The 22,700-nt window shown below is 43.1% G+C and overlaps 1 protein-coding gene across 4 annotated transcripts in view; it reads right to left on the bottom strand.

The window, feature by feature from the left end:
• Nucleotides 1–22,700, bottom strand: part of slc66a2 (solute carrier family 66 member 2) — a 49,143-nt gene that overhangs the window by 13,789 nt on the left and 12,654 nt on the right. For 2 of the 4 annotated variants that reach the window (XM_078216837.1, XM_078216838.1), the window contains exons 3-5: nt 19,719–19,852; nt 15,450–15,494; nt 83–299 (exon numbers count right to left, since the gene is read on the bottom strand). In XM_078216837.1, the coding sequence (XP_078072963.1) occupies nt 83–299; nt 15,450–15,494; nt 19,719–19,852 (396 nt within the window). The remainder of the gene's footprint in view (nt 1–82; nt 300–15,449; nt 15,495–19,718; nt 19,853–22,700) is intronic. The other 2 variants (XM_078216839.1, XM_078216840.1) reach the window with 1 other exon arrangement.

Below are 22,700 nucleotides of genomic sequence, written 5' to 3'. Positions count from 1 at the left end.
AGCAATGAATCAGCCGAGAGCATGATAAATACATGTTTCTTTACCGCAGGATTTTATCACAGCGCCATATGGGCCCTCTTACCTCATGCCTTCTGTTGATTTGTTCTCGTAATTGCGATACAGTTGTGGTGTGCCAAGCATTGCCTCGGTGAAGACAGCGAAGAAGCCAAGTGTTTCCACAAAGAGTGAAGAATCAATAAGGAGGTAGGTTATGTATGCAGCAACAGTAGTGAAAGCCAGTACACACTGTATGTAATCAATAAATCTGCTCCATAGCCAGAAGTACTGCAGATCGAAGTCTAAAAACAGAAACAAAATATTAAGAAAAGCATCTAGGCAAATCATTCGAATTTAATGACTGTTCAATTATCATTTTTAACTCATGGTCATTTAGCACACAGAGTCACAGAGGTTTACAGCATGGAAACAGGCCCTTCGGCCCAACTTGTCCATGCCACCCAGTTTTTAAACCAGTAAGCTTGTCCCAATTGCCCGCATTTGGCCCATATCCCTCTATACCCATCTTACACATGTAACTGTCTAAATGCTTCATTAAAGACAAAATTGTACCTGCCTCTACTACTACCTCTGGCAACTTGTCCCAGACACTCACCACCCTCAGTGAAAAAATTGCCCCTCTGGACTCTTTAATATCTCTCCCCTCTCACCTTGAGCCTATGCCCTCTAGTTTTAGATTCTCCTATCTTTGGGAAAGATATTGATTGATCTGTGCCCCTCATTATTTTATAGATCTATAAGATCACCCCTAAACTAGGGAAAAAACTCCAGGGAAAAAACTCCCAGCCTCTCCTTATAATTCAAAACATCTAGTCCCTGTAGCATCCTAATAAATCTTATCTGCACTCTTTCTAGTTTGATAATATCCTTTCTATAAAGTGACCAGAACTGCACACAGTATCCCACTTATCACTGGTCAATGTTTAAAAATGTAAATAAAAGCATCAGGGTTTCAAATAGACATTTCATTTTATGTTTCTTACTTACTCAATTACCAAAATCTGTTATTATATCAAGAATTTCTCTGCTCCTTATTGTCCCGCCCCACCTTTTACGAATTAGTACGAGTATGCAGGTCACTAAAAATAGTTATCAATTTTGACAGCTTCTCTAAGGGGAGTTCAGTTACAAATCTGGATACTATTCAACAACTTCGAAATATGAAGTCTCATCGCCACATTTGCACTCTCGACAACATCTTGCAATTAAATGGTGTCTTGAATCTCAAAACGACAGCCCAAACTGTCACAAAAGCACAATCTGACATTAACTCATGCCAAGTCAAAGGAGGAGATAGTAAAATGGTTGACAGAAAACTTGATTAATGAGGGAGGTATTGAGGAAGCCCTTAAAAGGAGAAGGAGTTGGAGGGAGAGGGCAGGGAAGAAATTCAGAGAATAAAGCCACCAATAGTGGGACAAAGGCTGACGTACAAAAAGCCAGATTTGGAAAAACAGAAAGAGGGTTGTAACCTCCTGATTCCATCTACCCAATCGACATCCCCTAGCTAAGTGCTATCTGCAAACTTGAACATATACCTTTCTTTTCCAGGGCGGCACGGTGGCACAGTGGTTAGTACTGCTGCCTCACAGCGCCAGGGACCGGGATTCGATTCCCGGCTTGGGTCACTGTCTGTGTGGAGTTTGCATGTTCTCCTGTGTCTGCGTGGGTTTCTTCTGGGTGCTCCGGTTTGTTCCCACAGTCCAAAGATGTGCGGGTTCGGTGGATTGGCCGTGCTAAATTGCCCCTTAGTGTCAGGAGTACTAGCTAGGGTAAATGCATGGGGTTATGGGGATAGGGCCTGGGTGGAATTGTGGTCGATGGGCCGAATGGTCTCCTTCTGCACTGAAGGATTCTATGATTCCTACATCCAAGTCATGAACGTACAGGGTGAAAAGCTGAACACCCAGTAGAGATCCCTGAAGGGCACTTTTCATATCTTACCAATATCCCAGTTCTGTCTTGTGCTTCCCGACCATGTGGTGCATTGGTAATTGATTACTTCTAATTATGCGTTGTCAGGAAAGCAAAGGGAGTTTTAAGGGATTTATGTTTGTTTTGGTAAACATTAGAAATAAGGCACAATTTCAAGTGTGTTTAATTTACTGTTTCTGCGCCTGGAAGGATAGAACCTAATTCATGTTGGATAAAGGTGTTTGTATGTGTGGGGCTTGGTTTCAATTCCAACTGTGAACCTACTGCGCTTAGAGAGGGTTATGGCGTGAAGGATAAATAAAAGGCATAAGCACGTGGCCACTGCTTAGCAACTGGAGGCCATGGAGGTAAGGTAGGAAAGCTTTTAAGTTTTAATTTTAGCTGGATATATTGTGGTTGAAGACAGGACATCGGTGAGTGAATGTCTTTCAACTCTGCCAGAAGAAAGACTGTACAGGATTGGAGGTGCAAAGAAGCAAGCTTCCCAAAGAACATGCCCAGATAACCAGGGAATTGGGATAGAAAGAAAGTCTTAAGATGACTGAAGCTAAGAGAAGAAACCAAAGTGTTGTTCAGAAGAATTCAAAGAAAAATAGTGTTCTGAGTTAGATAGACAATTGACCATTTTAATACAGTCAGGAAATTATGAGTTAAAGGAATTGTGAACAGTTTGCACAGCAATCAAGACACACAAATCCTAAAGACGTCAGTGTAAAACCTGGACTGGATTCACTGTTTATAAGTGGAGCTTTGGTTAAAAGTGTCATTTGGAAAATCTGGACTGGATTTCAGAATGCAAACCACTGAAGGAAAGCATTACTGTGAGATACGATTTTAAAGTATGTTTTTGGGAGTGGAGTTCAGAAACTCTCCTGTGACAATCACCTGGAGGGGATTCTGAGGAGAAACCCACAGACACTAACTTGGGTTCAGAGCGCAGCATATGTATTTGACCACAGTCATCTTATGCGCTTAAAAGGGACTTCGCATGTTAATGAGACCATTGTATTATGGTGTACATTCTAATCTTTGTTAATCTGTATGTAATTGTTAAACTCAGTGGGGAGTAAAGCAGGATTGTATCATAATCCAATGTTTCATGTTTAATAAACATTTTTTTCCCCTTAAAACTAAGTAGCAGTCATAGAATCCTACAGTGCAGGAGGCGGCCATTCAGCCCATGGGGTCTGCACCGACCACAATCCCACCCAGGCCCTATCCCCATACCCCATGCATTTACCTTAACTAGATCCTCTTGACACTAAGGGGCAATTTTAGCATGGCCAATCCACCTAACCTGCACATCTTTGGACGGTGGGAGGAAACCGGAGCACCCGGAGGAAACCCACGCAGACACGGGGAGAATGTGCAGACTCCAAACAGACAATGACCCAAGCCAGGCATCGAACCTAGGGTCCCTGGCACTGTGAGTCAGCAGTGCTAACCACTGTGCCACCCAGTCCTGTGACTCCATTCCTCCATCTTTTACAAAATAAGTAAAAGCTATAGTCTTTTAGGCCAGCATTCCAGTCTGGGACTTTTCCATCCAGTTATAACATCAACTGGGATTGTAACAATGCCCTGTAATTATTGCTCGAAATCTCACGTGAAATATTATCAAATAGCTTCTGAAAATCTACATTCATAGGCTCTCCTCTGTTCATCATTTCTCAAAAGATTCAACAGGATTAGTCAGACATGACCCTACCCACAGCTCACACTTGTCCAAGCGCTCAATCAACCTTGATTCTGGTAACTACCCACGACCAATGCTAAATCGACAGGTCTGTAGTTACTTCATTTCTTCCTCCTTCCTTTCTTAAGTAATAGTGCCAATTGCAATTTTCTAATCAATTCTTGAACCTAGAGAGGAAAATTATGACTAATGCATTTGCTGTTTCCTTACTATTAATATCTAGGAATGGAAGCCAGCAATTGGTGGATACTTATCTATCATAAGTGTCAATGCTTTCTTCACCGGCATATTTTATTTATATTCAATCAAAGTTACTCCATTCCATATTCAGTTCCTTGTACCAATAGTATTTTGTCCACTTTACTTACTGTGAAGATGGATACGAAAGAAGTACTTATTTCACAAGTCTGCCATTTTGTCAGTCAATTATAGTCTCACCCGTATCTGAATTAATAGGCTCACATTTCCATTTACTGCACCCACAATGTATTTGTAAACACTATTGCTGTGAGCTTTGCAAACTTCTTCCCCCATATTCTTTGCATCTCAGTAGTTTCTTTGGACCCCTGTTGCTTTATTAGTTCTTGGTCCACTGGATTTCTCCTTGTCTCTTTTTTTTTAGCTCGACGCTTAATGCTTGCCTCTCTTGCACCATTATAATCTTCGGCATCAAGCTGTTCTAATAAAGAGAAAATAGACATAATTTGGGATGGTTGACTGTTTGCATTTTCCCCTTATGATTTGAGTTGCTAAATTTTCATTTGCCATGATGTTGTATGAAGTGTCCCCATGAGCTAGAAGCGCCAGCAATTAAGTTTATGGAGGATGGGGAATGGCAGGTCTGGGGTGCACAGGAATAGTCTAACCATAGAAACCCTACAGTGCAGAAGGAAGCCATTCAGCCCATTGAGTCCGCACCGAAAAGAATCCCACCCCAGGCCCTATCTGCACAACTCCACACATTTACCCCGCTAATCCCTCTGACCTACATATCCCAGGACACTATGGGCATTTTAGCATGGCCAATCAACCTAACCCACACATCTTTGGGACTGTGGGAGGAAACCAGAGCACCCGGAGGAAACCCCATGCAGACACGGGGAGAACATGCAAACTCCACACAGTGACCCAAGTCGGGAATACAAGCCATGGTCCCTGGAGATGTGAGACAGCAGTGCTAACCATCGCGCCGCCCCGTGGGCAAAGTATGGAAAAAAGGTTTCAGGATTTTAAGGGACGAAGCATGGGTGGAGACAGAAAGCGTAACAAGGATGGAAGGAGGTGGCTGTAAGTAAATTGTGGATTCTGGCTGGAAGCTCAGTTTGGGGATAAATAGAATGCCAATGCTGCAAAGAGTTTGGTTCAACGTGAGACAGCAACTGGGGGAAGGAGAGGGGTTAGTTAGTGGGTGTGTGAAATTACTGGCTACTAGGGGATGAGTTTGTGGAAGGCAGTGAAGATGCTGTATTTGGTTTTCATTATGATTAAAGTAGAGAAAGTTACTGCTCATCAAGGACTGAATGTCCCACACAAGTAGGGTGGAATTTTAACCGTGGCGCTCCGTTCCTGGTGGTGAAAGGGGAGTGCATGTCACTCCTGTTCTCTTGCTTTTTGTTGCTGATACCCACGCAATTACAATTTGAAATGCTGGCGACATACACGGGAGGCATACGTGATCCCGGATGAGGCATTTCAGCGGTGAAACCCTCCGTTGGCTGAGGATGCAGTGTGCGCAGGTGGGCTATAAAAAGCCTCCTGGACAGACAGATATCACGGCCACTGCTTCCCTGCCCAACTCCATTGCCAATACCGGAAGATTGACTGAGAGCACAAAGGTGGCAAAAGTGGAAATTTACATTTCACATGTAAATATTTTACACTAAACTGGTTTCACTTTATTCATGCACAAGCATCATCATTCATCAAGACTAATTTAAGTCTGGAAGCTAAATGTATTGGCATGTGTAGTGGTTAGCATGCTTTCCTGGTTACAGAGGGGTTCGGGACATTTCTTTATTGTGGAAGAAACAATGTTGTGTTTTTGCATTCACTCTTAATAGTAATGAATATTCATGTTACCATTTAATGTTGAACTCATCACTCTGTGGGCAAGGCTAAACTTGCAGGATCAGCTGGCCCTCTCTTTGTTACATTGTAACGGACATTGTCCAAGATAACTCTCAGCTTGGATAATACAAATAAAAACAGAAGATGCTGGATAAACTCAGCAGGTCCAGCAGCATCTATGGAGAGAGAAACAGAGTTAACATTTCAGATCTAAATGATCCTTCTGCAGAACCGCAGAAGGGTTGTTTAAATCCGAAACGTTAACTCTGTTTCTCTCTCCACAGATGCTGCCGGACCTGCTGAGTTTATCCGTGTTCTTATGTTTGTATTCCAGGTTTCCAGCATCCACAGTATTTTCTTTTTATTTGGATGGATGATTCAGATCTATCCAAACTCTCCTTACAACTCAAACCATCAAGTCCCGATAGCATCCTAGTAAATCTTTTCTACACTCTTTCTAGTTTAATAATATCCTTTCTATAATAGGATGACCAGAACTGTACACAGTATTCCAGATGTGGCCTTACCAATGTCTTGTACAACTTCAACAAGACGTCCCAACTCCTGTATTCAATGTTCTGATCAATGAAACCAAGCATGCCGAATATCTTCTTCAGCATCCTGTCCACCTGTGACTCCACTTTCAGAGCGATATGAACCTGTACCCGTAGATCTCTTTATTCTATAACTCTCCCCAACGCCCTACCATTAACTGAGTTGGTCCTGCCCCGAATTGATCTACCAAAATGCATCACCTCACCCTGTTCCACGAACCCCTGCCTTCACCCATAACAGGCTTGAGCCTCCTTGCAAGCTGCTTGCCTCCTGCTCCCCTCCCTCGGGCCACAGAGTTCAACGAGGAAAAATCACTGATCTCAGGCACAAAGCCAACAATGTTGCGTGCCACCTTTAAAACCAAAATGAACTTGGTGCCATGAGATTTCCATGTGCTGATGACTTTACCGTGCAGTTAGGACACAATTAGAAACAGCTTTAGAATAGTGAGTGTTGAGAGTATGCAAAATGTCACAAGTCAGAAATCACCACGGGATGGCATGAGGCTGGATGCCGCCCAATCAGGCCATTGACTTAATTTCCGAATCATAGAATCCCTTCAGTGCAGATAGAGGCCATTTGGCCCATCGAATCTGCACTGACAACAATCCTACCCAGGCCCTCTCCCCATAACCCCACATATTTATCCCGCTAATCCCTCTAACCTACGCATCCCAGGACACCAAGGGGCAATTTAGTGTGGCCTAACCCACACATCTTTGGACTGTGGGAGGAAATTGGAGCACCCGGAGGAAACCCACACTGACAAGGGGAGAACCTGCAAACTCCACACAGACAGTGACCCAAGCCGGGAATCGAACCCGGGTCCCTGGCGCTGTGAGGCAACAGTGCTAACCACTATGCCAGTGTGCCTGAACTCACTGTCGGGAAAGTGAAATTTCAGCTCCGCCTAATAAAGTCACCGCGCCTATCACATTCCCCGTTCTTGCAGGCCCCAGAAAATCCCACCTCCCCACCACTGCCGTAGCCTGACAACACCGAAACTGTCATTCCAAAGGGCAGCATGTCACGATGTGTGTCACTGCACTGTCACATTATATGACAAGATCACTTCACTATATCCACCAAACCATGAGAAGATGGGAAGAAACAGGAGTGTGATTGGCCATTCATCACGTCTAGCCTGCTCTGCCACATGGCTAATCTGATTGTGACCGTAACTCCAATTTCCTGCTTGTCGGCCCACAAGCTTGTGGTCCAAAAGTTTGTCTCCGATTCAGCCTTGAATCTATTCAATGACTTGACCTCCATTGCTCTCCACAAAAGAGAATACCAAAGACTAACAGCCATCTAAGAAGAAATTCCTCGCTATCTGTGACTTAAATGGGAGACCCCCTTATTTTGATACCAGCCTTGGAAACTTCTGATCTCCCAAACATGGCTTTTGTCATCTCACTTCCAAGAATGCAAGTGTGAACCGCATGCTTCGAAAGTCTTCAAGATTCTCACCATAGTGCAGAAAGAATTTCTGTAATCAGTTTCTGTAATATGAATAATGATTCTGCTGCTTCCCTTAATAATTAAAAAGATCCATTGTGGTCCAACTCATAAAACACAGTTTAGGATTTGATGAAAAAAAAACACTCATACCCAACTGCTGCAAAATAAATTTGAACATAGGCTGAACATTGCAAAGTTAAAAAAAAACAACATGAAGCATTAGCTAAATAAAATGTTTCCTCCTGTCTATTAAATAGGCTGACATTTTAAACAGCTTTCCTTTAATGCCTGGCTTTTGTCAGTGGAAGTTCCATTAAAGGGATTTATGTTCAAACAGTAGCAACTCAGCTCTCCTTGTTCTCTATGTTTAATTGGGCTGACAGTAAAAAAACAAGTGGGAGTGAATTGTACAGATGTACAGCTCAGAAGAAGTTGCTATATTGTGCGTTTTCAGTAAGGTGAAGTCACCACAGTCTCTCCCCTTGACTGGTGGTGATTTTAACCTGAGGATCACCACACCTCAGGCATGGGGCAAGGCTGAGAAGGCGGGGCCTTCGTGAATAACCTCAGTCACAATGGGAATTGAACCTGTGCTGTTGGCATCGCCCTGCATCATGAACTAGCTGTCCAGCCAACTGAGCTAAACCGAGTCCCCACTTGAGAACAAGGTGGAACTACCTGGTTCCTATGATGGCGGCACTGTGCTACCGTGCCGTCCTATGAGGGCGGCACGGTAGCACAGTGGTTAGCACTGCTGCTTCACAGCTCCAGGGACCTGGGTTCGATTCCCGGCTTGGGTCACTGTCTGTGTGGAGTTTGCACATTCTCCTCGTGTCTGCGTGGGTTTCCTCCGGGTGTTCCGGTTTCCTCCCACAGTCCAAAGATGTGCGGGTTAGGTTGATTGGACATGCTAAAAATTGCCCTTAGTGTCCTGACATGCGTAGGTTAGAGAGATTAGTGGGTAAATATGTAGGGATACGGAGGTAGGGCCTGGGTGGGATTGTGGTCGGTGCAGACTCGATGGGCCGAATGGCCTCTTTCTGTACTGTAGGGATTCTATGATTCTATGATGTGGAGATGCAGGCATTGGACTGGGGTGGTTCACAGTAAGAAGTCTCACAACACCAGATTAAAGTCCAACAGGTTTATTTGGAATCACGAACTTTCGGAGCACTGCTCCTTCATCAAGTGAGTCACAATTTAGGCCCATACTCTCTGAAATTTAGAAGAATGAGGGGAGATCAAATTGAGGTATACAAGATGATAAAAGATGTGGATAAAGTAGACGTGGAGTGCATGCTTCCTCTTGTGGGGCAGTCTAGGACAAGAGGTCATAATCTTAGGATAAGGGGTAGCAAATTTAAAACAGAGTTGAGGAGAAACTACTTCTCTCAAAAGGTTGTGAATCTGTGAAATTCGCTACCCCAAAGTGCGGTGGATGCTGGGATAGTGAATAAATTTGAGGAGTTAGACAGATTTTTAATTGGTAATGGGTTGAAGGAAAATGGGGATGAGAAGCATATCAGCCACGATCGAATGGTGGAGCGGACTCGATGGGTCGAATGGCTTAATTCTACTTCTATATCTTATGAACTTATGAACCTGTTGAAGGAGCAGCGCTCTGAAAGCTTGTAATTCCAAATAAACCTGTTGGACTTCAACTTGGTGTTGTGAGACTTCTACCCGGTTCCAGGCAGTGATTTGTTTTTTTTAAGAAATTAACTGTAATAAATGGGAACTTTCCTACATTAGTTTTCGTCCCACTTCTAAATAATTCATCATTTTGCAGTTCAAGCTCTGGTACAGCAAATATAAGCTCCAATATCTCAAAACTGGGTGAAAAGAACCAAGAAACTCCCAGATTTGATCCTGGCCTGCGCTGAGCTAGCTAAACTAATCGCAGTTGATGCTGTCTCCAATATTTTCCAGCGGGAGATTGGGACATTAAGCTAGACTTTCAGGCTCTGTGTTACAATGCATTATTGTCCGTGTATAATGTTGGACAGGGAAGAGCAGGGTCTGATATCTCTGGTCAAACAGGCTACTGACTGTTGAGAAGCTGACAATAATAATAATTTAGGAAAGAAAATATCTTTCTGTTGTACAGTGAACATTTCAATAAGTTTTTTAATGTGGCTTTATAGGATTCTTATAAAGCTAGAGTTGGAAAAAGCTACAGCTGCTCCTGGATCTCTGAAGGCTTTTAACATTTATTATGTATGTTTGATGTGTATGCTTAGACATGACTGGATTCTGTATTAATCCAGTGCATTGAAATGTGCAAACCTCATTTGCTGGTTCAACAACAGGTCTGTTCACAAGATGCAGCAGTTATCATCGGTTTGATTCCCGGCTTGGGTCACTGTCTGTGTGGAGTCTGCACATTCTCCCCGTGTCTGCATGGGTTTCCTCCGGGTGCTCCGGTTTCCTCCCACAGTCCAAAAATGTGCAGGTTAAGTGGATTGGCCATGCTAAATTGCTCCTTGGTGTTAGGGGGATGTCAGGGGGATTAATAGGGTAAATATGCGGCGTTACGGGAATAGGGCCTGGGTGGGATTGTTGTCAGTGCAGGCTCGATGGGCCGAATGGCCTCCTCCTGCACTGTAGAGTTCTATAATGTTTGAGTTGAATTGAGTTGTTTGATTATGGTTACATATTAGGCTACAGTGAAAAGTATTGTTTCTTTGGGTTGGTTTTCCCCAACGATGGCTCGTTTCAGGGCAAACTGATGTTGCAGGAGGTCCTCAAGGAGCCGAAAGACCCCTCACTTGTTTATGCACAGGAACCAACTCCTGTTTCAGGCATGGGGAATGGATGACTCTTGCTGGCTGCGGTGCTTTCTGCCTGCCATTCTGGAACCTTAGAAGGCCACATACTGCTTGAAAAAAGATTGCTGCACAGACCAGTTTAACCATCGTAGTCTATACTTACAATCCAGCCAATGAATCATAGAAACCCTACAGTGCAGAAGCAGGCCATTCTGCCCATCAAGTCTGCATCCTCCGATCATCCCACCCAGACCCTATTCCCTAACCCCATGTATATAACCCGCTAATGCCCCTTAATCTATACATCTTTGGATAACGAAGGGGCAATTCAGCACGACCAATCCACCTAGCCTACACATCTTTGGATTACGGGAGGAAACAGGAGCACCCGAGGAAAACCCACGCAGACACGGGGAGAACGTGCAAACTCCACACCGTCAGTCACACAAGGCCGGGATTGAACCCACGTCCCTGGTGCTGTGAGACAGCAGTGTTAACCACTGTGCCAACTTGCCGCCTCTAAAACCACCTCACAGTTTTGCTAGAATTAGGGAGGGTGGTAATAGCATTTCGAGTGAAGTCCATTTGCCAGTCTAACAATGACTTGGCCCTGTCTATGAAGTTACAGGCAAATCTCTAGTAGCTGGTAATGACTGCAATTTTGCAAGAGATTTTGGATCATTTGAAAGTTTACCCACTGCAGTTTCCTCCAGTTTCCTCTCCAGACACTGCGGTAACTGAAAGAACGCTGCTTTGCATGCTGGAATATGGTTTAGCTGCAAGGAAGGCTAATCTGCAGAACTGCAAAAGGCCCCTGGCTGAACAGTCTTACATTTGTCCAAGTACATTTGGTAAGCATTGGCACTTTAAGCACAGTTTTAAGTCAAAACTTGAAAAAGAACTAAAATGGTTTTGTTTCAAGCAACATTGCACCCATGTTTTGATAAATCAACCCTAATCATGATAAATCAGTGTTTCATTTTATATCTACAATTAAAATGCATTTGTAATGTCCACAACATCTGCCTGAATAAAAATTATGTAGCTACTTAGATTTATAGCAATCACTATCAAACACTGACCTCTACAGGGCCAAGACTGCATTATATTCTCTTTACAAAATATTCCATGATTTATCATAAAAGTTAGTTTATTTATTAGTCACAAGCAAGGCTTACATTAACACTGCAATGAAGTTACTGTGAAATTCCCCTAGTCGCCACAGTCCAGCGCCTGTTCGGGTCAATGCACCTAACCAGCATGCCTTTCAGACTGTGGGAGGAAACCGGAGCACCCGGAGGAAACCCACGCAGAGACAATGTGAAAACTCTACACAGTCACCCAAGCCGGGTGCTAACCACTGTGTTACCGTGCTGCTCTTTACTGAAGACTGAAGCTTCAGCGACTCCTATTCATTATAATAATTTTACATTAATCGAGATACGAATTGCATTTCTGCTAAATAAAGTTTTGTGCCAAAAAACACACCTGCATGTTTGAAAGACGGATTCCAAAGCCCAATATTAAATCATCTCATAAGTTACTATTACTTTATCCATAGTTTTATATACCGTGCTGTGCAATTTGCCATTATTTAAGAAAGTAATCTTGTGCTATTTGATGGTATGAATCAGACACTGAATGAAGGCATCATGTAACTCAGCATACCTATGGAAAGTACCATTTAATTGAAACATGTTTGTTATGTTAATGCCTTGAACTGTCTTCAAGTTTCAATGTTTTGTAACCTCTATAGAAGAAGCCTTGTTTAACTATTTAAACCCTCGTTTAGTCTCAGTGTATAGGCTGGAGCACAGAATCTAGGCTGACACCCCACTGCAAGACTGAGTGAGTGCTGCACTGTCAGAGCTGCCCTCCTTCAGATGAGACATTTAATGGTGGCCCTGTCTACACTCTTGAGTGAATGCAAAAGATCCCACGACACCATATCGAAGAAGAGTGGGGCCCATATTTATCCTTCAACCAGCACTACTACATCAACTTATCTGGTCATGGTCGCAGCGTCGTTTGTGGGAGCTCTCTGCACGCTAACTGGCTGCCACATCCCCCATGTCACAACAGTCACTGTGACTTACCCTCCTTTCCTCAGGAAATTAAATGGGTTGAGTGTACACAATCAAAACCGGTGCCACAACGTATGTAGCACATGTGACCCATGCGCACGTTCCCAAAATGGACAAGTTTACTTTTGTGAGGGATTCACTGCTTGCCATTAGACTGCAAGGTGGAAATCTTATCCTGGGAAACACTGCGCATCAAGAATAAAATCAATTTTTAAAAGGCATCTTCCAAACACGACACAAAGAAATTCCTGTTGAACCAAAGTACAGATCCATAGTCGCTGGGTCTCTCATTTCTAAATTCTAGCAGTGAAGAGGGGTTTCACACACAAAAAAAAACCACACAATTATTTTACAGTTACCACAGAGCAGAACACTGAAGCAAGAACAAATTGAACAAAACAAAGTAAGCTTTCAAAATACCCCTGATTGTATTACCAACAGCAAATATATCCCTGGCTGCAAAAAGGAAGAGGTTCTGCCCTCAAACTGTAAAATGATCAGATGTTATATTACCTGGAACATCTCAGGATAACTATTTCATACTTGTTTGTTTAAAGTGCATATTTTCAAATTGGGGTCCCCAATTCTACCAGAACCCCAGGCATTCCCAAGTCACGAGATTTCCCTACTTATTGGCTTAATAGCATGTTGTTTCTGTTGTCATACACCAGTGAAAAACATTGTGTAACAGTGACATTCTTTGGCTTCAGGAAGTCAAGAGAACCCATGAATTTGCGTCAATATTTACAAGACTTGGTTGGTTTGAACAGCTAGTTATGTCAGAGAAAGAGGGTTCAATATTAACAATGTTAAGCAATTAAAGAAATCATTCATGTAGCGCTCATGATACCATTTATTGAAGATGGCTAGGATTTATAGATCGGGTGCATGGTTTCAACGAGCAGTCTTTCATACTATAGTGCACAATTCAACCTGTAAATCTTGAATAAGTTAATGTGAAAATTTCCATTGACTCACTTCATTGGAATAGATGACTGGAATGAGTTGGGTTTTCCCACTCCATCATTTCAAACACATGATTCATTGCAACAATAAAGAAAATGCACACACGTAAACCATGTCACCAATGCAGCAGGGTCAATGAAGACTGCTACTGATAGCAACCCTGCTGTATCAAGACACTGGGAAGGGTTAACAGATTGGAACATCACAAAATAAGTCTCGCTTCCTGGCTTTCTCCCATTTCGTCACATTCTCAGTGGCAAATGAGCTCCTATAGGCAATAAGTGAAAGCGATACAATGCAGGTTTCAGTTGAAGGACATATGCGTGATGTCCCAAGGTGTAACACACAAAACTCGGAGGATTATTGAATTAATAAGGAACTATAGGTAAGCGGCGTAGGTAACAGCATCAACCAAGACAGACAAATGTCAGTAAATGTTTCAAAATATCTTGGCCAAATATTAGCCTTTGTAGAACAGTCTGAAACACCAAGAATAGACCTATGGTGCCCACTAGCCTGCATCTTTCATCAACTGAGTCTGGTTAACGCTTCACAAATTCCAAGGTCTTTCAAAATGGTTTCCCTGAAATATTGGAAATTTATGTGATCTTAAAAGTTGTGATTTTAATTTTTTTAAAAAGAAAAGCCTACAAATGATGTTTTCCATATTTAACATGCAGATGCAGTCACTTTGTTGCCTCAATCAATATATTGCAAACTGGCTCCATGAAAATAACATGGCATTTTCATTCTACCATATTAAAATATTCATGCACTAATTTCTCGACTTTATTCATTTTTCCACCAATTAATATGTTATTCTCCACCAATCTGCAGACTTTTACAGGGAGCTGACTTATTTGAAAGGTAATTTATGTAATTATCTGCATAATGGGCGGCAAGGTGGTTTTTTTCCCTGTAGACTGCTGCTTCACAGCTCCAGCGAGCTTTGAGACAGCAGTCTACAGGGAAGAAACAAAAGTCATTCTAGCCCTTCCTAAATTGAAAACTCTGTCACCTATGCTTGCTGAACAATGTTAAAAGTTGCCATCCTTTGTAGCCAGACCTGCAAATGTTAAATTAAAAGAACAAAGAACTGTGCAGCACAGGAACAGGCCCTTCAGCCCAGCAAGTCTATGCCGACACAACGCCTGTCTAATCTAATATTTTTTTTGCCTCTATGTCATCCATATCCCTCTATTCCCTGCCCATTCATGCACCTATCCAGATGCCTCTTGAATGTTATAGAATCTGCTTCCACTACCTCCTCCAGCAGCCATTCCAGGCATTCACCACCCACTGTATAAAAAGCCTGCCCCTTACATCTCTTTTAAACTTTCCCCCTCTCAACCTATGCCCCCGAGTAATTGACCCTTCAACCCTGGGGAAAAAAGCTCCCAAAAATAAAGAATTATAACTGCCATACGATTAAGCGTGCATATCGTACACCATAATCTCGGCCTGAAAAGTGCCCTAACTTGGTACTAACACTCAGATGCAATGCAACTTAATTTAGCACTATATCTTCAACACTTATCAGTTTTGGCTGAGACTGTATGGATACATTTTTAAAAAAAACAAACATCGCTTTGAATTAAGACCTTGGAACGCGCAAACCTTTCACATAGCATTGGAAAGAAGGAATTAAGTTGTGCAACTTCATGCCCAGTATTCCCTTCTCAGCATACTTCGGGCCTTGAGTGTTCAGGACAAACTAACCGCACCCCCATTTAAGTGCAGACACTCCCCTCTAATGAAGAGGCTGCGCGCACCAAGTCTTTCTACACAAAAGCATTCATGCATTCAACAGCAAACAAAACCAGAAAAAAAATGCAGGCTGAGGTAAATGTTACGGGGTAAATCTTGAGATATGTACATGCTACATGGGTGTATACATACCCAGAAAGAACTTCCTAGGAGTTTTGATTTCTTCATCTTTACTGTCTATTAACACAGACCAGAAGCCAGAGAGAAGAAAAGACAAGAAGCAAGTTGATTTGATTCAACCCAGTATTTTTCAGCAACCATTGCACACTGATAAATTTACTGGGGCTGCGGGGAGGTTAATAAAGAATTCAAGCAAGTTAATAATGTTTAACCCATGCTTCTATCCATTCACACCCAAGACCAGTGGCAATTACTTCCCCTTTAAACCTGTAATCGTCTTTCGTTGCCTAACCTTTCAAATTATATTTCCTAAGTTATCTCATTATCCGAAAATTGAGGATGAAACAATTTAAAGATAAACACAGAAAAGGTTTGTAATAGTCAGGATAAAAACAAATACGTTAAAATTACACTTCAAATTGCTTTTTAAAAAATAGTTTAGCAAGAGCGTGTAATCACACTGAACCTGGAAAATTAAACTCAAACTGTAGACCTAAGACAGCAGCAGCCTGAATTCAGATCATCGACAGGCTAACCAAGTGTTTTTTTAAAGTTTATTTATTAGTGTCACAAGATTACATTAACACTGCAATGAAGTTACTGTGAAATTCCCCTAGTCACCACACTCCGGCGCCTGTTCGGGAACACTGAGGCTGAATTTAGCATGGCCAATGCACCTACCAGCACGTCTTTCGGACTGTGGGAAGAAACCGGAGCACCCGCAGGAAACTCAGACAGACATGGGGGAGAATGTGCAGACTCCATGCAGATAGTGACCCAAGATGGGAATCGAACCTGGGTCCCTGGCTCTGAGGCAGCAGTGCTAACCACTGTGCCACCGTCCTCTTTAGATGCGTTTTTTTTTTTTAAATCTTATGTTCTAGTTGGGATGAAGAACATGCCACATTTTTCTTGTCTCAGTAAACGCCCAACGAGCATCACTCGTCCAACTCAACGGGTAGGTGACATTCAGCCTGTAATGGCCAGTGATTACTGCAGAGTGTATTCTGAGGCACTCAAGACTCTCTCCCCAAAGCTTTACCAGAGTGCTTCAACTGGTCAACGACCATAAAGTGATACCGAGCCATATAGAATATGGCACCCTGTACTGAGCTAACTGATCACATGCACCTGAGATCAGTGATGCCACAGACTTAGCAGCCTCAAGTTGGGAGGTGGAAAGAGCAGAATCCACAGAAGGGGCTCTTGATCCTGATTACCATTCGGTTATACCAATGTGAAAGTGTACATTTTTGCATCTGGTAAGAGCAAGATCAGACTTGGTGGTGATTTTTTTATTAATTCGTGGGACATGGGTGTCACTGGCTGGCCAGCATTTATTGCCCATCCATGGTTGCCCTTAGAGGGCAGTTGAGGATCAACTACATTGCTGTGGTTCTGGAGTCACATGTGGGCCAGACCAGGTAAGGACAGCACATTTCCTTCCCTAAAGGACATTAGAGAACCAGATAGGTTCCCAATAGTGAGAAACCATAAAGAGGTTCATCATCTAGATGCAAATAAGATACTCTTGGGTGAAGTGCTAGAGGGCACTCATTATCATAGAAATCATAGAAACCCTACAGTACAGAAAGAGGCCATTCGGCCCATCGAGTCTGCACCGACCACAATCCCACCCAGGCCCTACCCCCATATCCCTACATATTTTACCCGCTAATCCCTCTAATCTACGCATCCCAGGACACTAAGGGGCAATTTTAACATGGCCAATCAACCTAACCCGCATATCTTTATACAGGAAAGCTAACAGTGCCAGCCGGAGGCAGAATATTGTGGATGAAATGCCTATTTAATTTAGATCTCTGTACCCTCCCCTTTCAGTTTTACACCATTTTCTGTAATACGCAAACACTGGTATCAGTGGCCCAATAAAATATGCCACGTTCTGAAACAAAACTAATTTAACATGAGTCTAATTTAATTGGGCAAAGTTTCGTGAATGCTGTCTCTGAATTGAGATTGAAGTGACTGCGCTGCACAACACTCAGCTCCTCCGCCCCAACATTGCTTTATGCCGCATTGTAAGCCAAGGACTGAATTTTCCGGATGTGCAATGAATAGAATTCTATTCAAGGAACTACATTTGATGCTGCGGAACTGTACATTTACAGTCCTTAACATCCTGAACAAAAACGTGCTAGTGTCGTGAAGTAACACATGCCCTGGGAAACAATTACTATCCAGTTAGGCACAGTACAATGAACACTGGTCCGAAGGGCGTCTGTTATCCAAAATTGCTATTACAAGTCAAATTTTACTGCTGCCCACCACTTAATGCTGCGCCTCTCAAACAGGGAAAGATGAGGACGAGAGAGACAAGGATACAAATCAAGACGAGTGATGACTTATAACAATATTCAATATAATCTTTTTAGATTGTAGGATGTATAATGCTCTCTGCTGTTTGTTTATGGTATAAACCACATATTTTGTTTTAATTTAAAACTTACCAGGAGGTGGTGCCCTGCAGTCGGTGTTGCCAGCTTTGCAGTATTTAAAGCAACACGTTTATTTATTCATTCATGTGGATGGGGCGCCCACATGCCCTTTAACCGAGTTGCTTGCTGGGCCATTTCAGAGGGCAGTTAAGAGTCAACCACATTGCTGTGGATCTGGAGTCACATGTAAGGTTAACATATTTTCTTCCCGAAAGGACATTAGTGAACCAGATGGATTTTTACGACAGTCAACAATGGTTTTATGGTCTTTTAATTATTGGATTCAAATTTCACCATCTGCTGTGGTGGGGTTCGAAGCCGGGTACCTGGATTACTAGTTCACCGGCAGCTGAGAAAATAATTCCACTATGCCACTGCCTCCCCATTGTTTAGCATCCGTTGTCAGCATTTCCCTCCCCACCTCCAGCGCCAACATCTCACTGGAATACCTAGCTTGAGAGGTGCTGAAAAGTTGGCAAAATATTTAGCACAAGCCAAGGTAGGACTGAAATCCCTTCTCTGGTTTCTTCCAAAGCAAAATTGCATATAGTCAACAATACAATTAAACATGTTGGGAATAGGGGATAAGGGATGGGAACAGGGCATAGCGGGAGGGAAATGAATAGTTTCAATGAGCAGTGGGAAATGGAGGGAGACAAGTTTAACGACAGAGCTTCTTACTTTCACGTCCTGACCTTGAGAGTCAAGTAATGATAGCTTCACTAGATTAAAAGGCAGCACTATCACAATAAGTATATTCAAGTTTAGATTTGATATTTAGAACCATAGAACCATAGAAAATTACAGCTCAGAAACAGGCCTTTTGGCCCTTCTTGTCTGTGCCGAACCATTTTATGCCTAGTCCCACTGACCTGCACTTGGACCATATCCCTCCACACCCCTCTCATCCATGAACCCGTCCAAGTTTTTCTTAAATGTTAAAAGTGACCCCGCATTTACCACTTTATCCGGCAGCTCATTCCACACTCCCACCACTCTCTGTGTGAAGAAGCCCCCCCTAATATTCCCTTTAAACTTTTCTCCTTTCACCCTTAACCCATGCCCTCTGGTTTTTTTCTCCCCTAGCCTCAGCGGAAAAAGCCTGCTTGCATTCACTCTTTCTATACCCATCAAAATCTTATACACCTCTATCAAATCTCCCCTCAATCTTCTACGCTCCAGGGAATAAAGTCCCAACCTATTCAATCTCTCTCTGTAACTCAGCTTCTCAAGTCCCGGCAACATCCTTGTGAACCTTCTCTGCACTCTTTCAACCTTATTTACATCCTTCCTGTAACTAGGTGACCAAAACTGTACACAGGAGTACATCTTGCACAAAGATAGGTTGTTACAGCCCCTTAACTTACACCATTCCCTTCAAAAGCATTTCCTCCATACCATAGTACCCGCTCCCCTATTTTAATTGAGGTTAAGTACATACAGGTGGAGGGTATTGAATGGTTACTTGAGCACATATAAAGAGACACTTACTGACACGGGATTTGAGTCGGGAGATATATACCTGTAACGTTTCACTCTGTGAATAAATCTATATCAAGTAAAGACTGGGTCTGCTTCCTTTCATTCAGCACCCTCACTGCAATCGTGAATACAGCAAAGTGTGACTGAATCATAGAACTAACAGCTGAGGAAAATAATTCCAAAGTTACTGTAATTTCTAACACCATAAAATTTAAAAAATCATACCTTCTGGCAATAATATTGCTTCACATCTCTGTAAAATGGTTTACTTGATTGTTTATACAATTGCAAGAAGACTATCTGCTGGTGTTCTGGCTACCTTTACCGCATTGGCACTAACCTGTGAAGGCACGGCGTCGTGTTGTGAGTTCACTGGCTACACGAACAGCAGTACATAACTTCAACATCACCAGCATGGTAATGATCATGATTATACTTTGTAACAAGAGAGGTGGCTCAAAGTACCTTCCAAACCTTAAAAAAAAAGAGAACGTATTAGATTCACACTTCAAGCTATACAAGTTCTATTAAACAGTTCAAAAGAATTAACATTAATCATTAAACTGGAAATACATATAGGATTATATAGAATCGAGGCACAGCAACAGGTCATTTGGCCCAACTGGTCTATATCAGCACATATACAGCACAGAGGGATAGGGCCGGACGGCAGGGCAAGGCTTACAATTGGGGGAGAGGTAATTATGATGCGATTAGGCAAGAATTAGGGGGCATAAGATGGGAACAGAAACTGTCAGGGAAAGGCACTGATGAAAAGTGGAACTTTTTCAAGGAACAAATACTGGGTGTCCTTGATAGGTATGTCCCTGTCAGGCAGGGAGGAAATGGCCGAGTGAGGGAACCGTGGTTCACAAAAGAGGTGGAATGTCTTGTGAAAAGGAAGAGGGAAGCTTATGTAGGGATGAGGAAACAAGGTTCAGATGGCTCGATTGAGGGTTACAAGTTAGCAAGGAATGAGCTGAAAAAGGGGCTGAGGAGAGCTAGGAGGGGACATGAGAAGTCCTTGGCGGGACGGATCAAGGAAAACCCCAAGGCTTTTTACTCTTATGTGAGGAATAAAAGAATGACGAGGGTGAGGTTAGGGCCGGTCAAGGACAGTGGTGGGAACTTGTGTATGGAATCAGTAGAGATAGGCGAGGTGATGAATGAATACTTTTCTTCAGTGTTCACCAAGGAGAGGGGCCATGTTTTTCAGGAAGAGAAGGTGTTACAGGCTAATAGGCTGGAGGAAATAGATGTTCGGAGGGAGGATGTATTGGCAGTTTTGAATAAACTGAAGGTCGATAAGTCCCCTGGGCCTGATGAAATGTATCCTAGGATTCTTTGGGAGGCGAGGGATGAGATTGCAGAGCCTTTGGCTTTGATCTTTGGGTCCTCGCTGTCCACGGGGATGGTGCCAGAGGACTGGAGAGTGGCAAATGTTGTTCCTCTGTTTAAGAAAGGGAATAGAAATGACCCTGGTAATTATAGACCGGTTAGTCTGACTTCGGTGGTTGGTAAATTGATGGAAAAGGTCCTTAGGGATGGGATTTACGACCATTTAGAAAGATGCGGATTAATCCGGGATAGTCAGCACGGATTTGTGAAGGGTAAATCGTGCCTCACAAATTTGATAGAATTTTTTGAGGAGGTAACTAGGTGTGTTGATGAAGGTAGGGCGGTTGATGTCATATACATGGATTTTAGTAAGGCGTTTGATAAGGTCCCCCATGGTCGGCTTATGATGAAAGTAAGGAGGTGTGGGATAGAGGGAAAGTTGGCCGATTGGATAGGTAACTGGCTATCTGATCGAAGACAGAGGGTGGTGGTGGATGGAAAATTTTCGGACTGGAGGCAGGTTGCTAGCGGAGTGCCGCAGGGATCGGTGCTTGGTCCTCTGCTCTTTGTGATTTTTATTAATGACTTAGAGGAGGGGGCTGAAGGGTGGATCAGTAAATTTGCTGATGACACCAAGATTGGTGGAGTAGTGGATGAGGTGGAGGGGTGTTGTAGGCTGCAAAGAGACATAGATAGGATGCAAAGCTGGGCTGAAAAATGGCAAATGGAGTTTAACCCTGATAAATGTGAGGTGACTCATTTTGGTAGGACTAATTTAAATGTGGATTACAGGGTCAAAGGTAGGGTTCTGAAGACTGTGGAGGAACAGAGAGATCTTGGGGTCCATATCCACAGATCTCTAAAGGTTGCCACTCAAGTGGATAGAGCTGTGAAGAAGGCATATAGTGTGTTAGCTTTTATTAACAGGGGGTTGGAGTTTAAGAGCCGTGGGGTTATGCTGCAACTGTACAGGACCTTGGTGAGACCGCATTTGGAATATTGCGTGCAGTTCTGGTCACCTCACTATAAGAAGGATGTGGAAGCGCTGGAAAGAGTGCAGAGGAGATTTACCAGGATGCTGCCTGGTTTGGAGTGTCGGTCTTATGAGGAAAGGTTGAGGGAGCTGGGGCTGTTCTCTCTGGAGCGGAGGAGATTGAGGGGAGACTTAACAGAGGTTTATAAAATTATGAAGGGGATAGATAGAGTGAACGTTCAAAGACTATTTCCTCGGGTGGATGGAGCTATTACAAGGGGGCATAACTATAGGGTTCATGGTGGGAGATACAGGAAGGATATCAGAGGTAGGTTCTTCACGCAGAGAGTGGTTGGGGTGTGGAATGGACTGCCTGCAGTGATAGTGGAGTCAGACACTTTAGGAACATTTAAGCGGTTATTGGATAGGCACATGGAGCACACCAGGATGGTAGGGAGTGGGATAGCTTGATCTTGGTTTCAGATGAAGGTCGGCACAACATCGTGGGCCGAAGGGCCTGTTCTGTGCTGTACTGTTCTATGTTCTATGTTCTATATACCTCTCCCACTCTACCTCTTCCAACACCTCGCGAATCCCTTCTCCCTCTTGCGTGTGTCAAGCCTTCCCTTAAATACATCAATGGTACCTTCCTCAACCACTTCAAGTCCCACATTCACCACTATGTTAAGAGAAAAGCCTCCTAAATTCTTTCCAGGTGCTCCGGTTTCCTCCCACATTCTGAAAGACGTGCTGGTTAGGTGCATTGACCTGAACAGGCACCAGACTGTGGGGAATTTCACAGTCACTTCATTGCTGTGTTAATGTAAGCCTTACTTGTGACTAATAAATAAACTTTAAAACACCCAGGGGCTCACCAGGGATCACTTCCCTGGTGACTGCAATTTTCTCGAGTTCCTCCCCCACCTTCCCGATTTCCCGCTATTTCTGGCATGCTATTGCTATTGTGAAGACCAATGCAAAGTACCTGTTCAATTCATCCACCACCTCCTT

This window comes from Mustelus asterias, chromosome 7, assembly GCF_964213995.1.
Source record: "Mustelus asterias chromosome 7, sMusAst1.hap1.1, whole genome shotgun sequence".
Lineage (NCBI taxonomy): Eukaryota > Metazoa > Chordata > Chondrichthyes > Carcharhiniformes > Triakidae > Mustelus > Mustelus asterias.
Note: the sequence above shows the minus strand (reverse complement) of the source record. Positions and strands in the feature narration are given on the sequence as shown.